The sequence below is a fragment of the Desmodus rotundus genome, chromosome 3, assembly GCF_022682495.2.
Source record: "Desmodus rotundus isolate HL8 chromosome 3, HLdesRot8A.1, whole genome shotgun sequence".
In the NCBI taxonomy this organism is placed as follows: domain Eukaryota; kingdom Metazoa; phylum Chordata; class Mammalia; order Chiroptera; family Phyllostomidae; genus Desmodus; species Desmodus rotundus.
This window is the reverse complement of record NC_071389.1, coordinates 174,829,137-174,845,451: the sequence shown is the minus strand read 5'-3', so window position 1 is coordinate 174,845,451 and position 16,315 is coordinate 174,829,137. Positions and strand designations below refer to the sequence as shown.

The 16,315-nt window shown below is 38.7% G+C and overlaps 1 protein-coding gene across 2 annotated transcripts in view; it reads left to right on the top strand.

Moving 5' to 3' along the window:
- PTPRO (protein tyrosine phosphatase receptor type O) overlaps positions 1-16,315 on the top strand; it is a 195,011-nt gene that overhangs the window by 112,266 nt on the left and 66,430 nt on the right. For both annotated transcript variants that reach the window (XM_053921772.2, XM_024575591.4), the window contains exons 3-10: positions 2,351-2,509; positions 4,076-4,228; positions 5,841-6,284; positions 8,129-8,290; positions 10,799-10,995; positions 14,395-14,515; positions 14,851-15,044; positions 15,991-16,102. In XM_053921772.2, the coding sequence (XP_053777747.1) occupies positions 2,351-2,509; positions 4,076-4,228; positions 5,841-6,284; positions 8,129-8,290; positions 10,799-10,995; positions 14,395-14,515; positions 14,851-15,044; positions 15,991-16,102 (1,542 nt within the window). The remainder of the gene's footprint in view (positions 1-2,350; positions 2,510-4,075; positions 4,229-5,840; positions 6,285-8,128; positions 8,291-10,798; positions 10,996-14,394; positions 14,516-14,850; positions 15,045-15,990; positions 16,103-16,315) is intronic.

The window sequence follows — 16,315 nt, the reverse complement described above, 5'->3', positions numbered from 1 at the left end:
TGAATAATATGGGCGAGTTCAAACTACGTTTGGAAAGCTTGATATCTGAAAAAGACAGAGAGAGATCTGAGGACAAAAGAATAAACAAGTGTAAAAGGGATTTACAGTTTCTAAAATCTGCACTTCTCTGTCCGGTCCAGCCTGATTTCTAAAGCAAGAAATGAGAGGATGGCTGGCAAAGAAAGGCTAATGAATTAAATCAAGATTTAATCTTGTTGGATGGCTGAGGGGAGGGGGAGTGGTGGGGGGAAAATGGAGACAACTGTAATTGAATAACAATAAAAAAAGATGAAAAAAGATTTAATCTTGTCATCACTGCAAAGCACATAGTAACAACAGCTCTGGTTTATGGCGCATCATTAACTCAATAATGATAATAAGAATAAAGTAACTGGAGAGAGAGTAAAGTATCTTTAGGGAATGCATTTGAGTTCTATAGAAAAGAGTAATTCTTGGATTGAATATGGCTCAGTAATGCCTGGGCTTGGGTGTCAGAATGTACAGCTGGCCTGGGTCACAGAAGCTGAAGTTGAAGGAAATAGAAGAAGCAAACATGTAAGCAGGCATTTAAAAAATTCCCTTAGTTTAAAATTTAAGTAGCGTGCAGAAAAACAAATCACAAAATAAAGTATCTGTGTCTAATCCTCATGTATCCCTTGGATTTCAAAGTTTGAGTGTAGCTTTGATGTGCAGGCTTCATCTCTCAGGGCCTGAAAGATTGAGTAGACCTCTAGGGTCCCCGCTCAGCAGACAGAACCCCGGCGAGGGTGAGACAGCGACTGCAGCAATGAGGAGCCACTGCTCTGCCCCCGCCCTTGCTGCTGGCTCTCATTGCGTTTCTCTTAGATCCACAGCCAGTAGCGAGGTTTGGTAGACTCCCTGAGTTGGTAATTAGACTGGGTCGAAAGACCTTCAGATGGTTCAAAACTTCTTCGGTATTAATCCAAGAGGGAGAGTCTTCAGGGGGGAGGTTGTTTGTATATTTTTTTGTTCCTTTATGTGACATCTAAGTGAATTCTCTCTGTAACTGTTACCTTTAGTAAGAAGAGCAAGGATGGAGGCAGAGATAAGGTAGAAACACTTTAACAGAGAGTATAGAACACAGTCTACAGACACATGACCACAACATACACTGCGATCTAAAGGCCTCCCTGATTTTTACAGACGTCAGCTTGTATGTACAAAAATTCCAGGGAAAAGCATAGCTTTAACATGTAATGCCAGCCCTTCCTGGCTCTCTTCAATCAAAAGCAAAAGCAAAAATAGGTTCAGATCCTAAGGAACAAAAGGAAAGTTACTTAGCTACACACTCAGACAAAGTAGCTACTCAATAATTTGTGGAATGAACTAAGTCATATTTTGGTTTCCTACATTATTTAAGCTGAAATATTAAAAGTGTAGAATTTAAACTAAGGATATTGCTTTCGTTTAGTCTATAGAGGATGTCCAAATATCCTCTCTATTCTAAAATTTTGAATCAAGATATTTTTTCTTCTATAATACAATGATTAACTGCAACCCAAATTTGTTTAAAATTTTCCTTGAATAAAATAAATGTAAGTAAAAATTATCCGATAATTCTTTCAGAACATAGGGGTGCGGGGAGCTCTGTCATTTTACAAGGCTTTTGCTGAATGAAGGGTGGGATGTGGAGAAAATACAGACATACATCAATCACAGATTTTAAAAATGAGTATTTAAAAAGGTTTGTGATTAATTAACAACTCGAGCAAAATAGAAATAAACATTTTCAAAACTTCAAAAGAAAGAGTAGTTTGATAAACACCATAAACTCTCATTCTCACAAAATAGGATGGTTTGTAATCTTATACTCAAAATAGAAAAATGAATGCTAAGTTTACCCAAAGGAATAAATCTTCAAATAAACATTTATCCTTGATCAGAGCAAAAATGTATTTTCTGTTACTGGTCTGTTTTTCATATCAAATGTTATTGACTTGGGAAGAATAAAAATGAACTAGGAATCTGGAGACAGGTTCTGCCACACACTGTGCTTGTTGAGTTACCTCTGACAAGTAATTTGAAGTCTCTGAGTTATGGTTCTATGTTTTGTTTGCTTTTCCTAGATTCAGGGTTGTTGCAAAAGGTAAGTGGAAAAAATGAACATTAAAGTTACTTGAAAGGCAGAAAACTCCACATCAAGTATACTTTGTTAATCACTGCTAAGGAGACCCCTCAGCTCACGAGCACTGAAGAATTTAGTGCTCACAGACGATAGAAATGTGTGTGAAGTCTTCACAGGGGTAATCCTTGGTCCTTCCAAGGGTGGATAATGGCCTTTCTCCCTTTTGCTCCACTCCCTCTTTCCTCGTTTGCTTTTTTCCTGCAGAACCTCTACCTGTAACCAGCGTTTCAATATATGACTATAAACCTTCTCCTGAAACAGGAGTCCTGTTTGAAATTCATTATCCAGAAAAATATAATGTTTTCACAAGAGTAAACATAAGCTATTGGGAAGGTAAAGACTTCCGGACAATGTTATATAAAGGTAAGAGGCAAAGGAAGATGGAATAAATGATGACTCGTTATTACTTTTTACACGATTTTTACTAAATGGTCTATTCTCTTCCTCTAAAGAGACCTTATAATTCACTATTTGACCACAAAGAAACCATTAAAATAATTATTGATTCATGATAATCTTATTATGAAGGAGTCTTAGAATGTTTGCTTCATTAGTTTAGAGTCATGTGCCATGCATAAGCTTTAGAAACACTCAAATTACTGTCACGTTATTCTTGCCAAAGGTAACACGTCTGGTACAGGAAATGAATTCACACTGTTTCCTTCTGGGTGTGTTAGAAGAGCATTTCTAGAACTGGGAATCTGGACAGATGCCTTTCACGAATTTTTTCTTGGATATGGTCCAAGATTATTATCTGTATGATAAGTTATATGCATTAATATATAAAAACTAGTTTTACTGTTTTTACTGGCCTGATAGAGAACCTGTGGTGAGAAGAGAGAAAGACAAGAGCCCAGGGGAATTAATAATTTCAATAGAACCAAGCCAAATTCTCTGAGTAGACTGCTCTGGGCTGGGGTGTGGGGGCGAAGGGCGGAGAGGGAAAGGATGGAGGGCGTTCAGCTTCACTGGGAGTGAGTGGAGGTGGAGGAGGTTCGATGCTCTCAGGACACCAGAGAGCACGTTTCTCTGCGGGGCCCTGGGGATGGCGTCAGAGTTGCGGGTTGCAACACGGAAGGGGTTGGGGAGGTGGAGAGCGCACGCGGAAGCACAGAGGGCACGCTGTCCAGAAAAACACCGCTTGGACTTGCTGCTTTTACAGATTCCGTTCTTCCATAGAATTTCCTCTTTGTTAATGGGACACTGTTTAAAACATGTGCAGTCCATTTTACAGTTTTTTAATACTTGAAAACATGTAAACAAAAATAAACATAAATTCCACAAATTATTGCATTCTTTATTTTCAATGAAAACCAATTATCACACACAAGAACAAATGATTGAAAAGCAATCACTGGAACTTTGGCTGAGTTAAAAGGCATGAGTTTATAAATAAGTGAATGTGCTCTTTTTTCTCAATTAATTTTTAAAATTATTTTTTGGCTTTTAATTGCATAAGAGGTATTTTTTATTTCTTTCTCTCATTTTTCTTCTGACTTGCATTGGATTTCTACTTTTAAAATAGACTGGATTTTATGAGTGAGCCTACGGAAAGCATTACTTGTAAAATTACTTTTGTCTAAGTCATAAAGTGGCAAAATACCTTGGGTTTTTATCTTAAACGAAATAGCTAACATAAACCCAATTTTCACAATTTCTATATATGTTCTCCACTGAATACACCAAATATTCCTGTATCAAAATTTAACTCCAATTATATCCAATTCTTATAGAAAAAAGTCTTTCAGGACTGAGTCTGAAAGTCCAAATTTTTGTCTCTGCCCTTATGCCAAATATTTACTACTCTCTACGCCGGAAGTTGAAGGAAATATTATATATTGATATTGAATCAGATTGGTTAGAACTTCCCAAAAGAATGTGTCATTTGGAAGACCAATATTTTAACATAACTCATGTTTCTCTTCTCAGATTTCTTTAAGGGAAAAACAGTGTTTAACCACTGGCTGCCAGGAATATGTTATAGTAATATTACCTTTCAGCTGGTGTCAGAGGCAACTTTTAATAAAAGTGCTCTTGTGGAGTACAGTGGCGTCAGTCACGAGCCCAAGCAACACAGAACTGGTAAGTATTCTGAAAAATTTAATTTGGTGAAAAAATTTAAATTCTATGTTATTGTATGTATGCTTTTTATCATTCTAAGAAGAATTCCGCCTCAGAGCTAAGAACAAAAGTAAATAATTTTTTAATAACCTAAAATAAATTTTCTGTTAGTGTAAAGGGAACCTGGCAAAATATTCAGTAAGGAAAATCTAAAATGCATCAATGTGATCATGGATTTATAATCTTTGAATAGAAAGAACATAATCCTATGAAAATTTAGAATTAAATAACTAGATCAAGTAGACATCACTTCTTCTTTATGCCCATCTAGCAGAAAAAGAGATTGAAGATGTTTGAGTACAGATTTTTAGATTATTAAAGGAGAATTTGGGGATTCAGATATATCCATTAATTTTAGTAGCACAACTAATATGAAACCCTGTTATAAGAAGGATGGATGGATAGAAGAACAGATGGGTAAGACAAATATACACCTGCTAAATATCCATTACCAACACCAATATAAGTGCCTAATATAATTAGACAATATAATCGCCTGTGCCTACCGTGCCTAAGTACTCAATAGGAAGCTGAAGAGGCCGTTTGTATGAACACTGGGAATGGCTAAAATGAGATCATCCCAGAGACCCTTCCGATCTGAAATTCTAAGTTGTCAGGATTCTCATTATTTAAGCCAAAGAAAGGGAACTATGTAATTCACCTCATGTCGACATCTAAGATTCTGTTTGTACTTTTCATCATTCAGTTCAAGTAAAGACCCATTAATTGAGAATCTTTTACCTGGGAGTCGCTCTAAGTACTGGAAAGTACTGCTCTAAGAGACTGTTGGAAAAGTTTCTCTGTCCTCAAAAATGGTAGACGTTCTATACGAATGGCAATAATGAAAGACAGACTGCAATACATGCTGTGAAAGAGGGATAAAGTTATATAACAACCCAAAGGCAGAAGAGATTAATTTTTTAGGAGTTCATGGAAGAGGTGATATTTGAGTTGCTACTTGAAGAATAGGTGAAAATTATTGCAGGTAAAGACCATGCCATGTGCCTTTATAATCTTCTACCTCTAGAGAAGTATGCTTTGTAATCCATAAGCTAATTTCATGCTCATATGTTTCACCTTAGAGAGGTGAGGAGTAAAGTCATATTTCCAACCTGTGAGGTAATGATTCAAAGGGCAACTTCTGCACGCAGCCCACCTAAGTGCAGCTGTGGCACATGGAGTATTTTTGCCTGATAGCTGTAAGTACGCTATATGTAGTTGCCCTTTTTTTTTTTTTAAAAGAAAGATCTAGTTACAGAGATTCAGATTTTTAAAAAGGAGATTATGATAACTGAAAAATATCGATGTAACTCCGTGTCTTGAAAGTGGTTAAATCACCATTTGGACAAGCACAGTATCACAAAGCTGACACAGATGTTGAGTGATGTGCACATTACACAGAAAATCTTAGAGGTACGTGTACTGGAAATCATAAAGTAGAACACAAAAATATAGAAGTCAAACTAACCTCTATTTTGTTAACATGCTTGTGGATCTGACTCACTGACAGATTAAGCATTCATTATAATAGAGTTTAAAAATTACTTGAAAATAAAAATTCTTTCTCTTACAGCCCCTTACCCACCTCGAAATATCTCAGTTCATATTATAAACTTGAACAAAAACAACTGGGAAGAACAGAGTGGCAGTTTCCCGGAGGAATCGTTCATGAGGTCAGAAGATACAATGGCAACAGACAAACTCTTCCGTTTTCCAGATGAAACTCTGGACATTCCCTCGGGCAACAGTTCTTCTGGTTGGCCTGATTTTAACAGCAGTGATTACGAAACGACATCCCAGCCACATTGGTGGGACAGTGCATCTGCGACTCCTGAAAGTGAAGATGAACTTGTCAGTGTACTTCCCCTGGCATATGACACTAACAGGACACTCCGTGATGCTGAGAAGTCCCCATCAGGCCCTTTCTCCTTTTTCCCTGTGCAAATGGTATTGAGTTGGTTACCACCCAAGCCACCCACTGCCTTTGATGGGTTCCACATCCACATAGAAAGAGAAGGTAAAGCAATGGGAAATCAGAGGAAATAAGAAATGATACAGTCAAAGGAAAGGGAATTGAAACATTTTTGAATTTAAGTTTAGGAAGACAGACTGATGTGAGACAGTTAATAGCTAATGAAAAAATGATAAAGGGAAGAATTTAACCAAGTTTCCAATGTGAACTGAGACTAGGAAACAAAATGAACCAATTGGATCAGAATCTGCAGGTTTGGTTTGTTCTCAAGTTGCCAGTACTGGCAACTGGAAACCTTTCACTGCCCAACATTTTATGGACCCCAGGGTATTGGGGAAAGATTTTGATCTACAGGTCTAACCACCATCACAAATTACAAACTATTCTGGAGAAATTTTGTGTTTTCAAAAAATTTCAAAGCATGCAACCAAAGAATCTTTCTGACAAAATGGCTCCTTTATCAAGAGCACCAAGCGTGTGTCCTGCTTACCCAGCTCTCCTGAGTCCCCTGGGCTGTGCTCCTGGGGAGTCCCGCATATTCTCCCAAAGAGGAGGAGCTGGTGGTAAAACAGAAAATCACAGCAGCCGGCATTTCCACTGCAGCGACTACATTACATATTGTATCCACTAGGCCAGCATCTGAGAGCCATTCTTTATCTTTTAGCCCACCAATTCATAAAGCGGAAAGCCTTGGCATTCAGTAAATTTGGGTCATGAATAATATCTACTTTGTTGTTTGATAGATTTTTACAGTTGTTTGTTCTTTGTCTTGTTTTTACAATAACACACTTCATTTTATGCTTTCCAGTCAAGTAGTGTGGGTGGTAAAGATTGTCAAGTTGTCAAAATTTAAAGTTAAAATGACAGGTCATTTTCACCGTAGGGCATTAGGATCATATAGTTTCACATTTGACATATTCTTTGCTTCTACTTTATTTAGTAGAATGAGATACAAAAATCTGTGGATTCCTCTATACTAGAGGATGGAGCAGTAAACCATACGCAAATATTGTATACAATTGAAATCCTTTTGATTTCCAATTATTCAAGTCAAAAGTCTTAACATTTGCCTGGAATTACTTCTGTTAAAAAAAAGTTCCCTTAATCTGGCTTTCATTTTTCTGCTCCTCAATATACTTTGTGGAAAATAGGGTCTTGTAACTCAGGATTTTTTAATGCTCATTTCTATGAAGGTTCAAACATGCTTTTATCTGACTTTACTGCGTTCTGTTGAAGGTGATTATAATCACCAACTGTTGAAGGCTATTAAAATCAAATGGAGAATAAGAAACAGGAGATGGACTTTGAAGCAATATAAAAATTATTTTTACTTTTAAAAGTTCTGGAGAAAAGCAGATAAAAAATATTACACGTGTCAGAAAATATGTCCAGAGGAATTATTTCTAACTAGAAGTAATTCGATATATTTTAAGGCATTTCTGGATATTCTTTGTCACCACGAAGAACTCCTAGGCTATTTGTTGCTGGTTATTTTTTATTATTTATATCCAGATGAGAAAGTCAATTAGTGCTATCTTCTGATATTCTACTTCTATTTTGTGCGTGTAATTTAGTCAGATAACTGTATGTAACAATACACAATATATATATTCATCCTCGTTTTATTGATTTCTATACCACATTTTAGTTTGGCCATTTAAAAGTATTATGAAATCAATTTGAACCCTTGATCATCTTTTATTTATAGTGCCTTTAGCTTAGAGATATAATTGAATTTAACAAAGAGACAAGAAAAAATACTTTTTCTTGTAAATACTTTTTCTGTAATACTTTAATACAAAAAATACTTTTGTATTAACGGACTTGTCTATAGTCCAGGCTTTTCCAGTTATCAATTTATATATGTTCTCTCTTCATGCATGATTCAGAAAACTTTACCGAACACTTGACAGTGGCTGAAGAAGCGCATGAATTTGTTACAGAACTGAAGGAGCCTGGGAAATATAAGTTATCTGTGACAACCTTTAGTTCCTCAGGATCTTGTGAAACTCGAAAGAGTCAGTCAGCAAAATCGCTCAGTTTTTACATCAGTAAGTACCAGGGAAACCGTGCTTCACCTACAGGGGGGCTGGGACAATGGAACTGGTGGGACTGATGATGCCCAGGCATGAATTACTCATCAGACCTTAGAGACACTGAGAATTCTTCAAGGTCAGGAGAATCCCAAAGCCACGCCACTTTGAGAGCAGAGGAAATATATGTATGTTTCATAATCGCAAACCTACCCATTTATCTTAAGGATTTTTTTATTATTGTGATAATTGCACATTTTTTAAGCTGACCTTTCACAGTAGCCACACAAACTCAAAGGACATGAACACACAGTCTCGGAAATATGACTCACGTGTAAGGTCATAATGAAACGTAATATTGTTGGGCTGTGTGAAAAGTCTCATTAAGGTATTGAGCTTATAGAGCTCAAATGAAAGACAAATGTTGAAGTTCAGTAAGACCTAGGTGGTCACCATAAAGTTGCTACAAAAAGAAAAAGCTAGAGCCTCCTAAAAGGCCCAGTGTCAAGTCTTGGGGTGACGTCTACTGATTCCATAAAGAGAAATAGCAGAGTAGTAAGTAGCCTCTAACGGTGTACAAACAGAACATGTCTATAATGTTTTTAACTAACCTGAGTTAGCTCAGAGGCTACAAATCAGTTATGTAGCTCATCAGGACTTCAAGGCACCTCTGGTAAGCAGGAAGAAGACACAGAAACAAATAGATAAAAGTTGCTCTCCAAAAAGGATGACCACCATACACTTTAGCACCACCTGCAAAGGCAGAACCCCCACTGTTCATTCAATAATCCTCAAAAAAGTGGGCAGGACAAGGAGGCCAAGGACAGAGGGAAGAGATCGCTTTATTTAGCAGCTTAACAATGTTGGAATTGTCCCATATAACATTAAAAAAATCCTTATTGTATTTTTTTCTGTTACCATTTAGTCCACTTACAGCCCTCTCTCCCCAGCAATCATCACACTGTTGCCCGTGTCCATGAGTCCTATAACCTTTTCTCTTAAGAAACCAAAAATGTCACCACCGGTAGAAGGCCTGAAAGAGCCAGCAGACATGCACAAAGAGTAGTCATAATTGCCTTTAATGTCTTTCAGTTAAGGGAGATCTTTGGCATGAGATCACTTGAGAATAAGAACAAAGGTTTCTATTCAGTGCTTCCCATGAGGTTAAAATTGTTTCGTTAACCAAAAGGTTTCCTTGCTGCTCCTAGAGATCCCCCGCCAGTGTTAACGGCTCCCAGGAAAACTCCCTCAGCTACTCTGGCCGCTCCTGTCTCTGAGTCTCTGCTGTTTCGTAGCCCACAACACAAAACACAGAGCTCTGTGTGTGTGTGGTATTTTTCTAGATTTATTGTATTTGGGTACATCTGCTTTTAGCCTGAGGTTATACTATTTGCATATTTATTAATTCTGCTGCACCTTCAACAAATACTTATTCAACCACTGCATGGGTTTTGGAAACAGACTGCGTGTGAATTCCAGCTCACTCTCCTTTTGCCTTAGTTGCCTCATCTGAGAGTAAGATTAATACCAGTACTTATCTTATAGGTTTGTTATGGAAATTGAGGGACTCGATATACAGACACATACAGACTTAAAACAGAGCCTGGGACATAATGAATGCTATCCCTCTTTGCCATTATTATTTTTGTTGTTATTATTAGTATTAGTATTAGTATATTATTATTTCCCTTGCCCCAGTTGCGGTGAGCCAGGGACTTCTGTCCCCAGCATGGGCACTTGCTCCTTTCCCTGTCCTGGGTTCCAGCCTGGGAATACAGCTTTCTATTAAGGAACAGAAAAATGTTTCCTAAGCAAATAAAAGGAAGTTCCACATTGGCACGTTTCTGTAGATAATAATCACCGTAACAATTCTGGAGCCCCTCCTGTGTGTCAGGCACTGTGCTAATAGCCCCTTTAGAAACCTTAGGGAACAAAACTAATGTGGTCACTGCGATGGCGATATTTTACCACGAGAAACCTACCGTGTCTTCAAATTATCACGCAGGCTTTCGCCAGCTTCTTTAATTAAGCCAGCCTGTTGACCATTCCTTCTCTGATATAGTCACACCCTGCCTCTTCCATCCTGCTGTTGCCAAATTTGAATTTTTTTCAATCAACTGTAGTAGAAGATAGTTTTAATCTCAAAGTAATTATTTCTAGAGATCAAAGATTCCTAGTAGCAAGGAAATTCTAAACACTGATGAAGGGTCAAACTGCGATGCCCACTCTTTGTTAAAAGAGGAGTAAAGACTGTCTGGTGAAGAAGTTTCCAGAATAACAGATGCACATAACGATCGAGGTGGAGCTTCTGTCTCTCCCGCTGCTGGCCTTTAGGTCAATGATGACTGACCCCTGCGGAGGGCAGGGGCTAAGGCAGACGAGGTGAAGACCTGCCGGTCAGGCTGCCGATCTTATTTTGAGTATCTTTGTCAGGGCGAAGGAAAACCACGTGATTTTTTAAACTTAATCTTTTATCTCCACCATCTCAGCGTGAACATCCCTTGTGCTCTCATTTGAAACGCCCAGGTCCTTCAGGAGAGTGGATTGAAGAACTCACTGAGAAGCCCCAGCACGTGAGTGTCCACGTTTTAAGTTCAACCACCGCCTTGATGTCCTGGACATCTTCCCAAGAGAACTACAACGGCACCATAGTGTCTGTGGTGTCACTCACCTGCCAGAAACAGAAGGAGAGCCAGAGGCTGGAGAAACAGTACTGCACGCAGGTAAAGGAATCACCTGCTGTCGGGCTCACTCAACCACGGTGGGCCGTGCAGCCTCCCTCCAGAAGCTGCGCTCACCAAGAGCCAGGACAGGAGTGTCCATGGCTGCTGGGACACAGTCATCCTCTTTTCCCTCTTAGGTTGGCCATCTTCCTTTCACTTTCATTTTTCTTTCATTTTGGTATGTCCTGCTCTTGCAGAGCGTATGATCTGGTGAGAGCACTGGATAAGTGAACATACAATTACTGCAGAGTATAAAATAAGGCCTAGGCTAAACGTCAATGATCAAGAGGCCATGTGAGGAAGGAAGTGGGCGTGAGGAGGCATGGATTGAAGCAAGAGTGTTTGGAAACTGGTGAGAAAAATTTCCCCCAGGAGAGGAGACGACCATGCAGAAGGTTTGGGGGAGTTTTTGGTTGTTTTACTTTTTTCTCATTCTCTTTCTTGTTATTTTAACTGTAAAAGAAATGTAGGCTCACTAAAAAAAAATTCAAAAATTAGAAGTATATAAAGTAAAAAACTCAATAATCACAACTGAAAAGAGTTTTGAAAGATGACTAGGAGTTAGCGAGCACAGAGAGGGAGAGGGCCAGGGGGAGCCAGTGTGAGAATCCATAGTTCTGGGGCTGATGGCCAGAATGCGGGCAGAGGCCAGTCATCGGTCCTGAATGAAACCGAGCAGCGTGGGCCTGAGAGCGGACCTCGCTCTCCCACGGCCTGACTTCCCCCACCGGAATCCTGGATGGAGCCCAGTCCTATTTCCCTAAAACCTAGATTTATTATTGCATTTTATTATTTTGTTTTGTTACCTATTACATTTTATTATTTCATTAGATCAAATTTACTGTTTCTCGGTGTCTTACAAACACAATATTTACCTCCCTAAAGGCAAAAAAAAAAAAAAAATCAATTTATGTGGAGTACACTGGAAATATAATAATCAAAAGAGATGTTTGCTATATAAAAGCTATTTAAAATGTTTCCATTTACACCACAAAAAAAACAGGCACTTAATAAAATTCAAAGAGGGAGGATTTGTCAATTGATAAGATGAATTCAGGAACTGTGGCCCTTGGAGCACTAGAAAGCCTTGGAGTGCTGAGATAAGCCCATACTTAAAATGAGGCCAGCCCTGGACTTGAATTAAATTAAGGAGTAAATACGCTGAAGCAATTAACCATAGAAATCACGGCTCACTGTGCAGCTTATAAGCTTCCTTCCCTGAGAATACCGAAGATGATTGACAATCTACATTGATAGAAAAATGTGTTTCTTTTACAAACATGACCTAGAACTTGACGGCTCCAAGGGACATTTCTTCCTTGCCCCAGATAATGTACAAGTTATGTAGCTTTTGCACGGAGACAAAAGGCTAAAGGTATAGAGAGACAGAATACATTGTAAAGGAGCCAGAAAAGGCTGACCTAAGCGCACCTTGATACCACCTTTCTGAAGTGGCAGCGTGAAGCTGATAAAGATTACAGACAGGGAGACGGATATTTTGAGTCGAGAGTGGGCACTAAAAACCACTGTGCTAGGTGTTATCTCAGTTACATGAGAATGTTTTGAGGACTGTGGTATTACCACACCGCCGCCATCCATTGCCCCACTACGCACATGCACACACACGCACTTTCAGGTGAAGAAACATCCCTTTAAAAAGTCTCATAAACTGGCCTCCAGCCGTGTGGCCGTGAATGAAGGGAATGCAGGAGGTGTTCTCACCAGAACTGGTCTGACTGGCCTGGGCTTATTTCTAACGCACTCATTATCCAGAAAGAAAATAATAATAATAATATTTCTTTAGCTTTTTATTCAGTGGCACTGTGATTACACTAAACAGAAAATTCAGCTCAAAACTAAGTGTGATTCTAAAGCCAGACACATTAACAATTACTATCATGTTTCACTATTTCATAGTTTCCTTCTCCCTGTCTTGCCTCCACCATCAACTGTGCCACAGGGCCTTTGCTTTACTCCTCACCCAGAGCACCCACGAGATTCCCCACTAGTGCTTCTCCTCTTCCTCCTCCAATGCCATGGATTTCTGGGGTAGGTGGATCCTGTGAGAGGTGTTAGGAATAAAACAAACTTGACTTGAACCTTAAGTTCATGAAGCTTACCATCTGGCCCTCCATGTAGGTACATTGTGTCCATTAATTTAAATCCGTCATCATCATGTATATGTTCTTCATATCTGGTATGTTCATTCTTAAAATAGTGCTGAGACTTTTAAAAATTGTGGCCCAGATAAGCTGTCAATAATATATTGTTTTCCCTTATTCATGCACCTTTGCAGCAATTTTATAATTTTATATGTAACCTAGGGGCCAAAAGTTGAGTAATAAGAGTCAACTTTTTTATATTCTGGCTTAAACATCCTTACAACTCTCTGTGAGGTAGATAAGAGTATTATCTATAGTTTATCAGTGGGGGAGCCAAGGTAAGAATTATTTTAAAAATTATAAATTATCGATAAATTCCCATGTTTATGAATTCCCATGATCAAGATTTGATCTCAGGCAGTCTGAATAGAAAACCTGTGTTCTCTCCACAAGCAAGACTGTGTTAAAATTAGAAGCACTAAAAGTTAAAGCTTAATAATCATTTCTATGCACAACAACATTCAATTTGAATGGGTACATTTTATTTATCTATTTTCCCTATGTTTCTTTCCCTATATGGTATTTGTTACATAACCAAAGTTTAAAAAAAAAACAGTAAAGAAGAGCTCATCCAATGAGAAATCTTCTCGACGACAGTGTTTTATGGGGTCACAGTAGCCTCGCAAACTATTTTCTGCTTCGTCTCGATGCTGAGCCTATAGTGTGGACTAGAGGTCACAGACGAAGCTTTTAGACCCCCGCCACTAAATCTCAGCATGTGACCTTGGCCATTCTCTGGCTTTACTTTGTTGATTTACTAAATGAGAAATTTGGACTAGGTAATTTCTGAAGTCATTTCCATCTCCATAATTAGATGTTATGTGCTTCTCAGTGACAAGGGACTAAGGGCATTCCCGCACTGATCTTTGTAGGTAATCAGCTGACACTACAATTTAGGGTGTCAGACTATCCTTACGGTATTGCTGATTTGATTACAGTTAGAGGCTGTTGTGTCTCTTGTGGGCACAGTTACAGTTGACATTGATGGGTATAAAGCAGTTCCTGGGGCTTATTAAATCCAGCCACAGAATTGAAATCTTCTGGGCCCTCTTCACTGTTCACACAAACTATAAATCATCCTGATTTTGGAATCTGACTTTCCCTGGCCTGAGTAAAGGATTCTGGATTTCAAAGGCATCTGTGGTTTCACAAAAAATCTCTGCATACAGTGTTAGTCTCTGTGCCACATTCTAAAACCCCAGCTCTAATGAAATCTTATTGGGTGTTTGCTTTAAAGGTGAACACAAGCAAATCTGTTATTGAAAATCTGGTTCCTGGTGCCCAATACCAGGTTGTGATGTACCTACGAAAAGGCCCTTTGATTGGACCACCTTCAGACCCCGTGACATTTGCCATTGGTAAGTTGCCAACTATAAGAATAATAACTTTATCTGAGTATTGTTTGGAGGGGTGCAATGTCCAAGTTCAAGTTATTATCACCATATGTGGAAGGGCCATTCTCGTTCACCCTATACCTTCAGAGTAATAAACTATTACCACTATATAGCTGGTGGACATTTCTAGCATTTACCACTGGTGGGGAGCTGCGGATCAGGGGCAAATGTGTTTAGTTTTCAATGATTATATCAGAAAAGTGAAAACTTTAGTTATTAAAAAGAAGTTTGAAGCCATTGCTAAGATATTAAACATTTCTTCTTGGGTTTCTTTGTTCACTCCCGCTCCCCCTTCTTAGTTCCAACTGGAATAAAGGATTTAATGCTCTACCCCTTGGGCCCTACAGCAGTGGTTTTGAGCTGGGCCAGACCTTATGTAGGAGTGTTCAGAAAATATGTGGTGGAAATGTTCTATTTCAATCCTGCAACAATGACATCAGAATGGACAACCTACTATGAAATAGCAGCGACTGTCTCCTTAACTGCATCGGTGGTAATCTCTCCTTAATTGTCTGGCACACTTCCCTGTGTGAACAGACATCCCTGTATGTACCAAATCTCAGAAAAAGGTGTCCGTAAATACACGCAGGCAGCTTGCTACTTTCAAGGTTTTTTCGTTGTTTTTGTTGTTAGGATTGTTTTCAGGTTTTGTGTGTTTGTTTGTTTGTTTGTTTTGAAGAAGAGAGAGCATTGTGCGAAACTAGCTTTCACCCGTAATTGAGTTTATTTGTTAGTCCACATTTTAGTAGAGCGATCAAGCACTTATTGTTTGTTACTGCTCCAAGGGAGAAAAGCAGAAGAGATTACCTTTCATCATTTAACGATTGGCTGACACTGCTCAACTGTAATGATTACAGTTCTTGACATCTACAAATCACTTAAATACCTGTAATGTCACGCCGTTAGGGAGCAGGTAAAGACTGCTCTTTCTAAAACTTGAATAATTTGTACAGAGCAGGTTACCTACCGGTCACACACGAAGCACACAATTGCCCTCTACCCAGCAGACAGCTCTGGTAATTGCCACCCATCAAGGGCATGTGCTTATGGTCCAAGCTGGGAGAATACAGAGTTGTCAAAGGTCATTCAGCGTAGAAATAGGGAGATGTGTGCATACAATCACTTGCAAATAAGTATTATTTCACTTATGTAACATCACTTAGGAAAGTGCAAAATAAAACCAATATTGAAAAGAGTTGACTCTATACCTTTGAATCACTTTTGAAAATTATGTTACATTTTTGTATAACATTTTATCTACACCTCCCCTCATTCCAAAAAGGGGTGTTTTGTTTTAATGCAAAATTTGGTGTATACAACAAAGCACAGAAAAGAAAGATAAAAATTAGTCATTAATTCTTTTCATGGCCTAGAAAAAATAACTCTATTCCAAAAACAGGATTTTCCCCCTTAGACTCTTGTTTCCTTGCTGTGTTTAGAGAATAGCTAACCTGTTACCCGCGTGGTACTACAACTTTCGCGTGACCATGGTGACTTGGGGAGACCCGGAACTGAGCTGTTGTGACAGTTCCACCATAAGCTTCATAACAGGTGAGTGGCGTGCGGGAAGCGGTTTTCTGAGGAAAGAACACTATTTTGTGGTGGTTCTGAAGGGACACACCCCCAGAAAGTGTTAGTCATTCACTCAGGATTGACTGAGCTCCAGCTTCATGGAAGATAACATGCTTGAGTCCGAAAATCCATTATTTGTTCAAATGATAGCCTTTAAAAATTAAAATATTATTCGTATCCTGAGTTAGTGTC